Below are 16,415 nucleotides of genomic sequence, written 5' to 3' on the forward strand. Positions count from 1 at the left end.
TGCATCCCAATGCTTGTCACAATTGGGCAGCATTATGCAATGTTTAGTTTAAAGATTTCTTTTTTATAGTTCATCCTATTATTTCTATGTAGACGGTTTACATACAAAAGATTCTGAAAGTCAGTGCTATATAGCACATAAAATTAACGACAATAGAATAATAAATATTCTATGCCTAGCACCGAACATCAATTTTATTTCATTTCCATCGCAAATTACAAGCATATTGGAGTTTTTAATTCAGTTACTGTGCAACATTGACAGGCCAAGGCAATTGCTTTCCAAATGTATTAAAAATACTGTAGGTCAAATGCAATTTTTAACAACAAGATCTTTCTGTGGCTCAATAGAGTCTTAAATAACCCTTACATGCTTTCAATTTCCAGTAAGGATACGTGCTTCACAGTCAATGAAATGGAAGCAAACTCTCACGGCTGGGAGACTGAGGTCTCTTCAAGTGGCTTCACAGTGCAGAAAGAATCAGATGAGATTTGCAAAGATTTTTTAATTGACGATTAAAAACTGGTCAAGGGTTTGTAATACTAGCTATAAGCAATTTCCCATAAAAATACAATATCACATTTTAAAAAATATTGCATCCTCAGGAATTTGTGCATGTTCTCAGATAGAGATGAATTAGCTTCTTGTAATTATTTGCCATGCATGAATCTAGGTTAAGACTCCAAAGTTATCTTTGAAATCTTGGCCATGACAAGAAATTAGCTAGGCTAGAGTAAATCAATCCTTTTCCTCGAGTTCAAAGTCTCAATACGGTGTTTCTGTATCCAGAGAGTTTAACAAAATAATTTTTTAAAAAGGCGTGCAGTCTTTCTGGGCTAACCGCTAGCACAGTGAATAGTGCCAGATCTGGGCAAGAGTAACCAACAGCTTTTAGTAAATACCCAAAAATGTCACAGGCATATCAGCAGACACAGGTCTTCGGGTAAATCTGATATCTTTTATTAGACCAACCCAAATATTTGGAAAAATTCTTCTTTGCAAACTTTTGGGTATAAATACCCTTTGTCAGGCTGAGGAAGCACCTGCAGGTGGTTAGAAATATGCTCTCTCAGCCTGATGAAGGGTATTTATACTTGAAAGCTTGCAAACAAGAATTTTTCCAACTATTTGGGTTGATCTAATAAAAGATATCGGATTTACCCAAAGAACCTTATCTGCCTATGTCCTTAGACCAACGTGGCTACCACCTACACCCCTGTAGCAAGCATATCAATGTAAGTTACAGGGGTGAGAGCCAACTACACTCAACACACAACCACCCAATTTTAACCAAAGCAGGAGCAAGTCAGAAGTCTAACAAGCCGGGGGTGCAAATCTAGGTGAAGAGAAAGACTTGCAAATAAGTCCGGTTCTCTTTTGAACCCCAGTCAGCTTTAAGTTACAAAACCTTGTGGCCACGTCTCACTATTTTCACTCATCTAAGTTAACGCTAGCGCACCTTTTGATTCCCCGCGCCCCCAGCTGTTAGTTACCTTAGGGGCAGCTTAAAACAAGACAACACAGTACAATTTGACCAGTAGCATACGGCGAATGTTGGAAATTCATCTCGATTTCCTGTGCCAGAGGGTAATTAGTTTGTTACTTTCAACACTTGGCTGCTTTTATAATACAAGGTGCATGTTAAAAGGATGAAACACAGCGGTCAGATGAAGATCTCAAACACAAGATACTTAAAACAACTCCCTGGCACAAAGGAATGCAAATTGGTCCTCTAAGACTTTTCAGGAGCCATTGGTATTATTAGACTGTCAATCAGAGAATGTATTCATTTGTACCAGAGGGAAAGGAGAGTTTTAAAAACCTCTTTCACTGAAAAGGTTACAGGATGCTATCTCTCGAGCTATTTTTTTTTCCATCTGCTAAAAATCAAAGTATAGGTAATGCCAGCCACATCATGGGGCAGCAGAGCTGCAAACGTTGCTAGCTTTTCAATCCTATTTATAAATATGTGGCTCCTGTTGATGCAGAGAAATGGAACAAGTGAAATGTTGCTTTTATTCTACTGATGAAGAGAGAGACAGAGTCAGCTGTGTTAGTCTGAAGTCAGAGAAAAGGCAGGGGAGATTTGCACCGTATAGACTCACTCTGATGGAGTCAGTCTATAAGGTGCACGCCTACCTCACCTTCTACCTTAATGCTATCTGAATACAGGAGTAGGAGCCAGCTGGGTCATCAAGTCCAGCCCCTTGTCACCACAATCACATAAGTGACATCTCTCCATCCTTTACCCCACATGTGCCCAAAACACCCTCTTTTACCCTCTTACACAATACCAAAATGTACAAGGGACAGGAAAGATAACTGTTGCTGGCACCTGGTGAGGACCAATGTATCTCGTATTATGTTACCACCAAGTATTTATTCCAAATCCAAATTAAAAGCAAACAAAAACCCCCTCTCCTGAAATAGCTTATTTTACAGCAGAAACTTAAGATTTACACACCAGTCGTTAAGTAGAAATAATTCATTAAGGGAAGAGTTTATCTTTTTGTTGCCTTCACAGTACAAATCGCTGCTAGAACACATCAGTTTCTAGTGGAGCTAATCAGTTTTGCACACCTGAGCTGCCCGCATGCTCTACTTTCTTCCCACCAGCAAGTCTGTATTAATGTGGCAGGTGTTCAAAGGGTACCTTCCTTCCCCCCACAAATTAGAAAGGGAGAGAACACAGGAAAGCAACACTCAAAGTAATTTAAAGATCAAAATGGATTGTCTCTTTTTGTTCTCGTGCTCCTCTTCACCACAATGTCACAGTAGCTATCCTAACACTCGTTTGCATACGCAGACCGCATCTCCCGAAGGGACATCTTGTTCCAATGCTAGCATCGCCCATTTTCAAAATCAAGTAGCTACACACCAGTGGGCAACCTGTTGAATGGCTTGTGCTAATGTGCAAGCAGGATTACAGGTGGTAAAGAAAAAGCGCAAAAACCCCAACCTGAGAAATAATAAATTAGAATCAGAGACTTGTTACAGCCTTCTTTGGAAATGAAGTGCAAATGGCCTGCGTTACATATGTTAAACTGGATCATAACAGTTCTAGCCATGACATCTAGGAACAAACCATCTACTGTAATAAGAGTATAGAAACTTCCATCCTGGATTAAGTCAGAGGTTCAACTAGACCCGTATCCAATCTCCCAAAGTGGCTAGTGCCCCAATTCCTACAAATAAAGTTCAAGAAACCCAGCAGGAAGAAGCTATAGGCCAACTTGCCTCTTCCACAGTACATGCAAGAACAAAGTGGGAGTATTTCCAAATGGTGCTAGTGGTAGAAGTTGAATTGCTCTCCCAGGAAGACTACTCTGCAGTTGAATAGATCTGAAGATTTCTCCTGTACTGTTATTCCCACTGCTCCATGTAACATGCCTCGGATGAAGTATTAATCATTCCTCTTCTCCACCCTTGATGAACACCCTTCAGGTTTCTACAGGCAATTCTATCCCTCTCAGCCCCTGATCAGTCAAGGTCTATGGTACATACTACTTAAGCAGGAGGGGGGGGTGGGCAACCTTTGTAGCACGAGTCCCATACAGTAAACCCCTCACCCTCTCAGAGTGCCACTCTGATCCCCTCCTGCTGTCTGATCTGCTGCTCTGCTTTCTGCTCCCTGCCCTATCTGCTACTGTACCACATGAGCCTGCGCCATGCCACTTGTGCTGCACATCGGCTACTGCAGGCTTCAAGTACGCCTGCACTGCATTTGCTGCAACTCACGCAGACATGCTAGGCAGCGAGCTCTTTACCTAGCTGCCTTGGGTATTGCAGGTAAAGTGGCACAGAATTCCCAAGCTAAATAAATACTGGGATGGCGCGCCTATGCTGAGCAGCACAGGCAGATTGCTAGCAGGACTTCTAACAAGATAGCTTAAAGCTAGCTCTAAACTACCTGGACAAGCTGCAGAGAGTGCAGTGACTGCAGCGTGGACATACACCCACAAAATCAATCCTTTAGTTCAGGGGCCAGCAATGCCCGTGGGCCGAATCTAGCCTGCAAAGAGCTTGGATCTTACCTACCAGGTGGGGAACTGAGAACATAGTGCCATGTGCATCAGCTCTGACCAGGGGTGAAGGTGTAGGTTGTAGCTGTGTTGGTCTAAGCACACAGGCAGACAGGGTTCTTTGGGTAAATCTGATGTCTTTTATTAGAACAACTAAAAGAGTTGAAAAGATTCTTCTTTGCAAGCTGTCAGATACAAACACCCTTCGCCAGGCTGAGGAAGTGCCTGCAGTTGGTCTGGATGGAAGAGAAAGCAGCCAGAGGCCAGTAGGCACGCGAGAAAGCCAGTCAGTGAAAATGCAAATGGAGGCAGTCAGCTCTGACCATGCTTTCTGGCACTGCACGGCAAGCGGAGGCTGCGGCAGGATGGCAGGGAAACAGCAGCCCTCGACAGAGCAGGGAGGGCGGGAGCGTTGCCTGCCATTCCCAAAGGCTGCCAGCCCCTGCTCTTGCTATCTGCTGCCCTTCGGTGAACTCCTAGCATCGCATTCATTTCTAATGCTGTAGTGCTCAGATGCAGGAATTCACACCATGGCTGTGCAAGTGATTCTGCGTTTTAAATGGGTTTTCCTCCTGAGGTCTTTCAAAAGGCCTGCTTCATGATCTTTAGTACTAGCTGTCTGGTCTTGCTGGTGCTTATAACTTCTTACAAGTTTAATATGCATCCTGGGAGATGTTAAATACAAATGGACTGAACACAAATGACTGCAGTGCCCCACTTCCACTCTCTATCAAGGCACCACCATTTTTTCTCTACAGTGTCACAGGCAGAACTGTCAGGAAGCTTTTCATCCAACCCAACAGCATTTTTATCCAGGCCGATACAAGTTAATCACCAGATTGGCAGGCCAAGCATGTATCACTTTTTCTGCTCCTTTAAACACAGTAAGCAACTGTGGGGATTGGATGCTTCATAATGGGACAATTAAGAATTTGCAAGCGAGACTAATTTTGACTCCTCGAATGTTAATGCAGTGGAATTACATGCATGTCCACACATCAAAGGAGGAGGATGTTCCTAAGAAAGCCGCAGACTGTTTTCCTGACAAAATATTTCTCTTTTGGTCCATTCAGGCAGCGCTCAGTCGTGAACAGCCTCCAGTTCACAGATGGGGAAAAACATCTATCAGTGCTGGATTCTTAGTCTGGATATCTGGACGTAGCACAGGGAAGGCTGCAGTGCAGACCACCCCTCATAGCCAATCCCGTCTTGCACGACCACTTGACAGCCTCCCTCCAGGTTTCCAGCACAATTTGTTTGACCAGTTAAAGATACGCTTTTACTAGGCGTTGATCCCTTGGGTGTTTTTGCTCAAGATAATTGTCACTGTACAATACTTCATATATATATAAATTACTGCCTATGGGAATTCGTTGCATGTTCTAACCCACAAAGATACCTAAAAACTCAAAGCCAATCAATACAAAGAAACCCTCCAGAACTTCTACTTGAAAAACTTATTTTAAGGGCTGCTGCTGACGAGCTGCAATGAAGTTCCTTAATGAGGAACGTTTGAATAGGAGTCTGACTTGTAGTTACTTGGTCTGAGACATCTGCGTTGCGGTTTAGTGACCATTAGTCTTAAACACAGGATCACAGAACCACAGACCATGAGGGCTGGAGGGGACCTCAGGAGGTCACATCTAGTCCAACCCCCTGCTCAGAACAGGACCAGCTCCAATTACATCATCCCAGCCAAGGCTTTGCCTACCCGGGTGTTAAAAACTTCCAAGGATGGAGATTTCACAGCTGCTCTGGGGAGTTTGTTCCAGTGCTTTACTGCCCTCCTAGTGACAGTTTTTCCTAACATCCATCCTCAACTTCCCTTGCTGCAGCCTGAGCCCATTGCTCCTTGTCCTGCCATCTGCCCCCACTGAGACCAGCCCAGCTCCATCCTCTTTGCAGCCCCCCTGCAGAGAGGTGAAGCTGCTATTCAATCCCCCTCCATCTTCTCTTCTCCAGACTAAATCAGCCCAGTTCCCTCAGCCTCTCCTCACATGTCACAACCCCAAGCCCCCAAACCATTTTCACTGCCTTCCACTGGATTCTCCAACCCATCCACTTCCTTTCTGTAGTGGGGGCCCCACAGCTGGACACAGGGCTCCAGACGTGTCCTCACCAGTGCCAAATAGACAAGAATCACTTCCCTCAATCTGCAGGCAATGCGTCTGCCAATGCAGCCCAGATCACCATTAGACTTCTAGCATCACAGGAATGGATCCCAGAGTCATCTAGTCCATCCCCCTGCTTAGGACAGCATCATCCCTAACTAACCCTAACCAGACATCCAAGCCAGGTGTCTGTCTAACCTGCTCTTGAAAACTTCCAGGGATGGAGATTGCACAGCTTCTCTAGGTGCCCGTTCGAATGCTTCATCACCCTCAAAAAGCTCTTCCTAATCACCAACCTAAATTTCCCCTGCTGAAGCTTGGGGCCATTGCTCCTAGTCATGTTCCCAATGTCCACAGAGAAAAGCTCATCTCCTTCCGCTTTATAACTGCCCTTCAGGTATTTGAAGACTCATTAACCCTCACCCAGTCTTCCCGTTTCAAAACTAAATAATCCTAGTTTTTCAGCCTTTCCACAGAAGTTATGTTTCCCAAGCCTCTATTCATTTCTGCCACTGGACTCATTCCTCTTTGTCCATACCTTTTTTGAAGTGCGGAGCCCAACATTTAACACAGTAGCTAGCCCCAGGTGAAGCTTGGCCAGTGCTGAGTAGAGTGGAAAAATCACTTACAAGAGACACTCCAGTTAAAACAATCCAGTATGTTGTTAGTTAAAAAAGAATAGTCACAAATGCACGCTGTGGGCTCCTAGTCGGCTTACGGTCCACTGTAACCCCCCCCATGTCCTTTTCTGTAGTGCTGCCAGCGATTCCCCAGCTTGCATTTCTGCATGCAATTAGTCTATCCTAAGTGCAGGACTGCAAATGTTCTTGCTGGACTTCACCTGGCTGATTCTGGACCATATTCAACCCAGGCCATTCTGGATCCTAGCCCAAAGTGTCTGCAACTCCACCCAACTTGGTGACACCTGTATATTTACTAAGTGTGCACTCAATCCCATTGCCCGAATCATTAATGAAAATGTTCAACAATAGCACACTGAGGACAGACCCCTGGGGAATCCCACTTGATACCTCCTGGTAAAAAGTCAGTGAGCCACTGATAACTATTTGTTGAGAACGATAACGCAACCAGTTATGTATCCATCTTATATCTATGTATGACCTTAGTTTACGAATGAGATTGCAGTGGGAGACCATCTCAAAAGCCTTGCCAATAATCAAGGTGCATTGCATGTGTTTGCTCTACCAACCAGTTACGTATCTACCTTTTGTCGACGTATGTTCTTAGCTTATGAACGAGATGATGAGGCTTTTGATGTGGTTTCCCACTGCAAATAATTAAGGTGCATCACATCTGTTGTTTTACCAACTAGTTATGTACCTATCTTTTGTCAACGTATATCCTTAGCTTATGAATGAGACTGCAGTGGGAGGCGGTGTCAAAAGCCTTGCCAAGGTGCAATCGCATATGCTGCTCTCCCCCTAACGAGAATCTGTCACCTTATCTTAGAAGAAAATCAAGTCAGCCAGGCATGGTGAATTCATACTGGCTGTTCCTGCTTCTGTTCTCTTCTAGGTCTTCAAATATGCTTATTAAAAAGTTGTATCATTCAGCAGAGCGTTCAAACAGCTGTGGCTTTAAAAAAATAAAGACAGTGGATTTTGTCAGAGCCAATCAAATTTTAGAAGAGAATTGTGATCTAGCAGGTATCTGAAGGGAGGGAAATTACCTGTTGCCTAGCGGCACACTGCCATAGGAATACTTTCCCTGCAGGTAAAATCGCTTTCCTACTATTATGTACACCAGGAAAAATACTAATTGAAAACACTATTGTAATACTGTCCAGCTGGAAAATATTAATTTAGAATGGAACTGGCTTGACATAAGCTGCCAGTTGGTCATGCACAATGGAAAAGGAAATGAGCCTCTTGCAGACAAACCACCCCATTTTGCACTTCTCTTCGATTCCCGCCCCCCACCTCCTGTCACTTCCACCCCTACCCCCACACACAGATGAATCAAAGGACTTGGATTAGTAATTGATTTATTTGTGGGGTACAATGTGCTTGCAGTTAGTACTAAGAAGCCTGGATTTTTTTGTGCCAAGCATGTTAAAGGAAGGACAAGCAAAATGAAGGATCAACAAAGGTGGATGCAGGATGGTAAGGGTAACTGGATAACCACTTACAGTCCCATCACTTGCCTAGTATTTTTGTTCTCAAATCTTCTTCTGCTAACAGGAAAACAGTAGGCAATTTAACCGTCCGCCCCATCACCCCTAATTTTCTAGCATACAACATACACTTTTCTCTCCAAAAACAGCTGCTGGAAATTGGGATGGGCATTTTAAGTAAGGAAATATGGTAAAAGTAGTTTCTCCCATTTAAGCTTCTACCAGGCAAAAACAAAAGTAACGCATGATCCATAGGGAGCAGAGCAGTGAGCAGACTCATTTACTTCACTGCTGCTACTTATGGCAAGGAAAGATTTTTCTTCTCCATTTTGCCTTCATAAAAAAGGCCTGGGTCTTATTCCGGGGTGTGCTGTATGTATGTATATTTCTATGCCAGGGATGTATTTGGTAGCTGTCTTGTTCCTAGACAAAAAGAAATGCAAAGCTCTGAAACTCTTGGTTTAGAGACGATACCTTTTATTAGGCCAACTAAGAAATCACAAAGAAAAAAAGATAGATAATTTTTAGTTCGTCTAATAAAAGGTATCATCTCTGAACCAAGAGTTTTAGCGTTTTGCATTTCTTCAAGCACGTCGGAAATGTGGTTTTCCCTTGCCTGTGGTCAGCAGGAGATGGGCAAAATGAGAATGCTTCTCGAGCCTCTTACTCCCTATAGTTGAAAAGGTAACCTCACCATCAACTCCTGAGACTTGTAAGGAGGTCAGGGACTGTGGTGCTTGACAAATCAGATGATGGGCAAAGAGAAGGTAGCCCATGGAAGGGAAGGAACCTAGTACCAAGTGAGGAAGGAGACGAATGAAGTCCTGATCGTGATGTTATTGAGAGAGGAGCTGTCAAATATTGAAGTAAAAAACAACTGAATCGATGACATCAATCGCACTTCGATCTGTTGTGGGGGGGGTGGGGTGGGAAGGAGACGCCATGAGCCTTGTTTTGCTCCAGGCTAATCCTGCAGGAGCACTGTTTTCTACTAGATTTTTTCTAGAAAAAGTTAGGTTAAGTAATGGAAAGAAGAGGATGGGGAAATGCCTGAAGGAAGGCTGGTTTCACATAGCATCCAACCGTCCACCACCTGTGTTTTCCGTTCCAATACCGAGTGCCAAGCTGGGTGTTTTCCCCCCCTTAGTAATGTCAATTTAGTTTAAATCAGGGATCCTATGAAAAGATAGAGAAGAAGTTAAATAATTCATACCAGCCGGAACTTTTTAACCCCGTTTTGAAGTGAACAGAGACTGTCTTTTTCATACTAATGATGAATGTAGGCACCGTTCTCACAGCAGCAGCCTCATCCCTTCAAATATTATTCCTGCCTTAAAGAAAGGACCTACAGGAAAGTCAGCAGCCTGTCAATTTTCTTCCCGGGACTAACGAGCTTGAAAGGAAAACACTGCAAGGTTTACAATGTAAGCAAGGCCATAGGTGAAAGTGTGGTTTGTAATATATTTTATAGAGCGCCTATGAAAACAAAGGCAATAGTGTTGCATCACTTAAGAAATAATACTGCCACGGCATTTCCCTTAATACTTGACTATACACAGAAGTGCTGAATCAGCAGCTTCTCAGGCTGAAGTTAATTAATGTATTCACTGGTGTGGACCTCAGAAATGCAAGCTTCCTCTGAGTGGCTCTCAGATATGCAGCCTTTACTGTAAAAGGGACCTCCTGTAGGAGCATAGGAAGAAGAAGAGCAAGATATTTCAGCACCTGCGGTGGAGAAGGGGTGTGGAGTGGGGGTAATTACACTGATCACTGAAAAGGGAGCAAAATCTTACCTGCTCCAGCTCCTCCTGCAGCAGTATGTGTTTAGGGACCTCCGGGAGCTGGTGCTCTGTTCGCTTCCCACCTGCCATGGCAAACACTCCAGCCCAGTGCCCCACTTGCCCCCCTCCCTTCCCAGTTACGCTACTGGGTAACCAGTCCAGTCACAAAAAAATGTTCATTCTACAAAGACTTCTTCATACCTCAAACAAGATTTGATATAGTCGTTAGGAGTGAATTACTTCCAATAAACATCTTCTGCCCAGAATTTAAAGAGGACATCAATCTTGCTTGGAGTTTAGGCCCTAGTTTGACTGACAAACTGATTCTTGCACTGTATCACTCCTCCAATTCCTACCACCACATGCTGCCACCCCTCTGCTGTTACTTGTTTCACATACTGGACAGAGCTGGGGATGGATATGCAGAAGTACTGAGCACTGATAACGCAAAGTCAACGGGGATTGGAAATGTATTAGGACCTCTGAGGAGTATGGCCACCACGGCTTAAATCACTGAGTTGTTCAAAATTAATGGATGGTTTTACCAACCCTCACCATCCCCCAAGTTGCTTGTTAAAAAAGAAGGGCAATACTTCCCTAACCTGAGAGGTATGATGGCAAGTTTACGGGGCTTTTGGATACTGGGTGATAAGCACTATGCAGAAACAGGTGTTCATATGCTGAACATGGAAACGGGAGAGATCTTACCGGACAGCTGCAGCATTTATGGAGAGTTGTCTGTCACATGCACCCAGTGAGGCAAGACTTCCCCGGAAGAAAGCTACGGGCATATAACAGCTGACTATACGCAGCGGAGGGGAAGACTTAAGGTTGCCCTGGCATCTTTAATGGTGGCAGTGGTTGCACAGGCATCTTGAATTTCCTGACACTCAAGTCTGGACTTTAACGTTAATACATATTTTGCAGACGTTTCAATGTGGCTGCATATACTTTAAGTGGGGGAGAAATCATATATTTTTGAAATCATGCGAAGTCAAGCGAAACGGTTTTGTGCCTGGGTTGTGAAGCCAGGCTGCCATGAAATAAAACTCCAAATAGGTGGATGTATGTGTAACAGCAGACAGATATAAAATGTGTATCTGGGGCACCTTAGTTGTTCTTTCTAGTTACTGCCATCAGAAGCTGACCAAAGCCAAGCCCCACTGTAATTCTCTCTCTTGCCTTCAGCTGCTTTTCAAACCAGTATTTTTATATAGATGGAGCATCGAAGAGTATTCAGGATTACAGCGAGGCACTTTGTGAATCTCTCCTCCTTCCCATTTTGCATGCATGATATCATTTTGAACATTTATTTGCATGAAAAAAATACATTTATATCTTCAGAGAATACAGGAGACAATTACTCTTCAGTTTCTTTTGAGGGACCTCACAAGAATGGCTTCTATCTGCAGCACCTGCAGCTATTTCCAGCCAACTGTTCTGCTTTGTTAAACTGTATTCTTCTCGATTACAAGGCATAAAAACTCAAAAAAGGTGTAACTTTTATTTAAACCAATGTAGCCCCCCCCCCCGCAAAGACATAAACTGCAGGCATAAAATTAAGTCAAAACAAGACCTGATGGCTTTCAGGTGTTCTTAGTTTCTTACAGGTTACCCATGACTAGCTGGTTTCCATTACTGCTTGTACCCACGGCACAGAACATGCATCTTTGAAGATAAATTACAGGTAGGACCACCCTACAAGTGTGAATGCTCACCTTTATGCTTCCTCCAATGAGATCGGGCGGTTCCTCGTCTGTTTCTAAGGCAACGTTGATGGAGGCAAAGGGGCGACTAGCCATCTGTTGCATCTCACGGAGTAGTTGCTAAGTGAAAAAACAGAGAAATATTACTACGTTGCTCCAACAGGAAAGGAAACTGTCCGATGCATTTCACCGAACACAAACAGATACAGCCTTCGATTTGCAAGGGAAATTCTTGGGACTTTACCTGGGCTTAAGATGATTCAATGACACCAGAGGGGAACAACTTCTAAATAAAACCACTGGCATCACTGTCAGACGTCTCATCATGCTAAGACAGTGAAGCCAACCATTTTTGTGCCGCAAATTAGCCCTGTGCCCTCACTGGGTGCCACTCCAGTCCCCCATCCTGCCTGAGCTGCTACTTGCTTTCTGCCTCCTACCGTATATACTCCCTGACCGATCTGCTGCTCCGGTTTCTGGTTCCTGCCCTGTGTCCCCTGCACAAATCTGCTCCCTGCCCATCTCCTCCCCAATATGCACGTGCTGCAGAGAGGCTGCCAGTACCACATGTAGGTTGGCTGCCCCTGTGCTAAGAAAGACGCTGAGATTTTCTGCATATACAAGTCAGGCAGCTGCCAATGCACTTGCCATAACAGCACAGCAGCAGCTAAATGCTGCATGGTCATGCAGGGTCTAAATGCAGCGAACTGCAAGCATAGCGATGCACCATACTCAAATAGAAAACACCAGGTCAAATTCCTAGGCAAGTTTTTAGAAATCCCCCAAGTAAAAGCCTCTTGGTAAGATTTTAAGTCTCTCAGACATAAAGATGGTGCCCTCTATATAGCAGAGTGTGAAACAGTTCAGCTTGTGCACAGCAGCAGGGAAGAAAGCCCCTTTTTTTCCAGCTTCAGTGGCTAAAAGGTCCTAACAGTAGCAGCAAACTCAACGTTGGCAATGAGATGTGGACATCAAACCGTAGCTCTCAGAAGCAACAGGAATTGTACGAAAAGCTGCCTGATTAATAACGGAGCGGGGATGCGACCCCCTTGAAACAAAGGGAGCCATCAACAGCTTGGCTGCAGCATGTTACTGAAATCCCTCCGGCTTGAACATGGTTCGGGACTTTGGGCATGTGGTAGGACTATTGAACTACTCTAACCAAGCTTTCTATAACTGTGGCAATTTGAAATGCATCCTGTACTCAAACGCTTGACTTGAAGAGTTGCAGAAACCGCTGATGAAATACAATATCCTCTTCCCTGTGTCCCATCCCCCACTTTAAATTGGGAGATTTTATCAGGTCAAGAATCCCAATTATTAGATGCAAGATTTGAGACGTACTTGGCACTTTAGAAATGAAACATGCTGTGTTCTTGCTGCCGACAGCTTAAGAAAAAAAAAATGAAGCGCAGACGCATGGCGGCAGAAGGGGATAGAACAGGCAAGCAAAAGGGATTTAACAGGCAGCTCTTTAGAGCCACAAATTCTGGCTTTTCTTTTTCTTGAACCTCCTTCTGTCCCTCCTTTTTGTTCAGCTGTTGTCTGCTCAACTCCTCTGTTACCAACAAATCTTAAGCACATACTTGCTCTCTACCTCTCCCTTTTCCTCCGTTACCATGTCAGCCCACACACAGACATGAAGCTGGGAGGAAAACACTATCTTTGGGGATTTGAAATAGGATACCCATTTTTGGGTTTGAATCTTGACAAGGCTGTAGTGGCCAAAAATCTTTGCTATTTGAATGTATTTCACTTTTCCTGACACGTTCACGTTGTTGTTTCTAGTTGACAGTTATCCTCATTAAAAAAACAACTGTTTTTACATTGTTTTAAGTAGCATCAGCTAAGGCAGAGGTTCTCAACTGCACTGGACTCCAGGCATCCCTTGGAAAATGCCAGTTCTTAGTTTTCACTTATTTCTCCACTACAGAAATAACAGAGCAATTCTTCTGGAAGACCAGAACAGGTCAGAAGGTTTTTGACACTATGGATTCCTATTTGAAATCCCTGGGCTTTTCTTGTGCATCACGTGTAGGTGATTGTACACTTAATGGTGCTGATATTGCGTGTCCATGCCCCTAAAAAGGATCTCAGGGCATCCCGGGGTGCCACGGCATCGCGGCTGGGAATCACTGAGCTCAGGCATAAAAGTCTGAAGAGGAGACTTAAAGATGCCTTCCCTCATCCCAAAAGATGAAACGTTTCAGGAGGAAGAGTACGGCAAAGACCATCTTCTTTAGACCCCTACAGTCGGGTTTTGAGGATTTTCAGTCCAGCAGAATCCAAGACCTTTCACCAACACAACAGAAAAAAGAAAACAGCAAAGCCAGGTTTGATCTCCAGAAGAAATCAAATATCTGTCTATAGACAGAGAGCCAGAAACAAATTAAAAGATAAATCCACAGGATTTTTCTGTCCACCTGCAACATGTACTTGGAGGTGAAAAGGGACCGTACGCTGATGTACTGAACCTCCAGTAATTTGGGCATATGCAGAGTACTCTCAGCAGATTGCAAGCTAAAGCAAGTGTGAAACAGATTGTTGGGTTGTCTTTCCTTTAATTGTCCCCTTCAGCTATCATAAAGTGTGCTGTCTAATGGCTGCAAAAATCAGAGAACAAGCTGTCCTGATAAAGATGTCCAAAAAGAAGAATGAACTGAAAACCGTTAGCTCTTAGAAGGAAGTTTCATGGGCTGGGTTTACAACATGGCTTCTAATGAGATCAACAGGTGCTTTAGAGGGTAAAATCCTGGGTGAGGGCACGACAAGGTGTGCATCTGAAATCCGGGAACAGGGGGAAAAAGCATCGTCACCAGCGACTGCATGGCCTCCGTGACTAGAATCGGATGAGGATTTACCTGTTTCGAGAACTAGTAAAGATTTGCCTTCACTTTAATAAAAGAAGTGTGCCTCTTACTGGCCTCAATTCCACAGACAACTCAATAAGCATAAAATGTGCAATTAAACAGCACCCCTTGAATTTGGGCAGGTGGGTCTGTATCATTCAGATATGCCACAGTTTACATGCTAACATTTTCCTTGAGGTGAGGACTGGTTCCCCTATTTATGGCTGTATTGGACAAGCCATGTAACAAGTAGTAACAAGATTTACGATAACAATGAATTCCACAAAAACCTACTCTACAAGGAAAATACAGCTTTTTTAACGCATGCATTGTCCTCTATACAAAAGAACAGAAGTGCTAGACTGTGCAAGACCAATAGTTCATCTAGCTCAGTCTCCAACAGCAGTAGTGGTAGATGCTTCAGAGAGACAGCATGGCTACGGGCAGGAATGACACGTAACCCAGTATTAGTGATCAGAAACTGGTTCAAATCTGTAGCGCAGCAGAAGATCAGGGCGCATAAACTGCTTTCAAAATGACAGAGTGGTTATAATAAATCTGCATGGATGTTGTATCAAACTTAACTGATGTGGTTAAACCAGTTTATTGAACTTCTGTCCCAGATCCCCTCCAGATTCAAGTTAACTCATAGTCCTCCAGTATCCCACCATGCTTTGCACTTCTCCTGCAATCCCTGCTGCCTCTCAGGGAGGGGAGGCAGGCTAGCTTTGGCCCAAGCTGTCTGCTCCACCAAGCAGGGAGGCATGCTCTAGTGGCCCCCTGCCAGGCCACTGCAGGCATGTGGCTGCCTTTCCAGAATCAAAAGCGAGTGTCTGCTCACTTGCTTACCAGCAGGGATCCAGGTTTTAAGTTTCCCACGGAAAAATGTGCATTTTCCCTTTCATTTTAACAGAGAAACCCACAGATTTTCCACTTTTGCAAAGAACTCTCTGCAGGCAGGCAGAGTTCCAGTCTGCAAGGGGCTGTGGGGAGCAGGAGGATGGCGATCAGGCAGGGGGAGCCATGTACAGTACATGCATATGGCCGCCAGGCAGCCCACAGATCAGCTCCTGCAGCTAAATCGGATGGGAGGGAATCGAAGCCCCCAAAGGGAGGGAGTTAGGCAAGGATGGGGCTGCTGCCTAGCCAGGGCAGTACATGGGGCTTGGGCCTTAATATACGGTCGCAGGGCCTGGGTGGGGAGTGGCTCAGAGTCATGGGCAGCTTGTCCAGGGGACAGGGGTGGGGCTAGCTCCCCATCCTCTGCGTGCAGTCCTGGAAGGAACAAGGGGGCACGTGCCCCCCACATTTGCGAGTGGGGCAGGGTGGGTTGCCTTCCCCACGGGGCCTCTGCAGCCCAGCAGGTGGAACCTAACCTAGCAGCGCAGAACAGGGCAGGGTGGTGAAGCTTCTTGCTGCTGCAAGCTCCACGCCGCCCTGGCGAGGCACCCCCTCGCCCACCTGGCAGCAGCAGGAGTGGCGGCATAAAGTTGCGTCCCTCACTACTGCCATGTTGGCAGGGGGCACTTTGCCAGGGTGATGCAGGGCTTGAAGTGGCAAGGAGCTTTTCTGCCTGGCCAAATCGCATCCAGTGGGTTGCAGACGCCCTGGCGGGAGGGTAGCAGAGCAGGGAGCCCGAGGCCACAGTGGGCAGCCTGCACCCGCCCCCCACGGACTCTGCTCCATCCATGCCGCCCGTAAAGGAAGGGGGAGTCAGGCTCTGCACTCTGCCGCAGTAGCTGCTGCCTCCCATGGGCAGCAGCTGGGGCTCAGGTGCTGCTGCGGGGGGCAGGGTGCTGCAGACCCAGGTCC

The 16,415-nt window shown here is 45.1% G+C and overlaps 1 protein-coding gene across 1 annotated transcript in view; it reads right to left on the reverse strand.

The window, feature by feature from the left end:
* ATRN (attractin) overlaps positions 1-16,415 on the reverse strand; it is a 254,873-nt gene that overhangs the window by 15,171 nt on the left and 223,287 nt on the right. The window contains exon 27 of the mRNA XM_019552795.1: positions 11,767-11,874. Coding sequence (XP_019408340.1) covers positions 11,767-11,874 — 108 coding nt within the window. The remainder of the gene's footprint in view (positions 1-11,766; positions 11,875-16,415) is intronic.

The sequence above is a fragment of the Crocodylus porosus genome, unplaced genomic scaffold, assembly GCF_001723895.1.
Source record: "Crocodylus porosus isolate Cpor-Errol unplaced genomic scaffold, CroPor_comp1, whole genome shotgun sequence".
Classification (NCBI taxonomy): Eukaryota; Metazoa; Chordata; order Crocodylia; family Crocodylidae; genus Crocodylus; species Crocodylus porosus.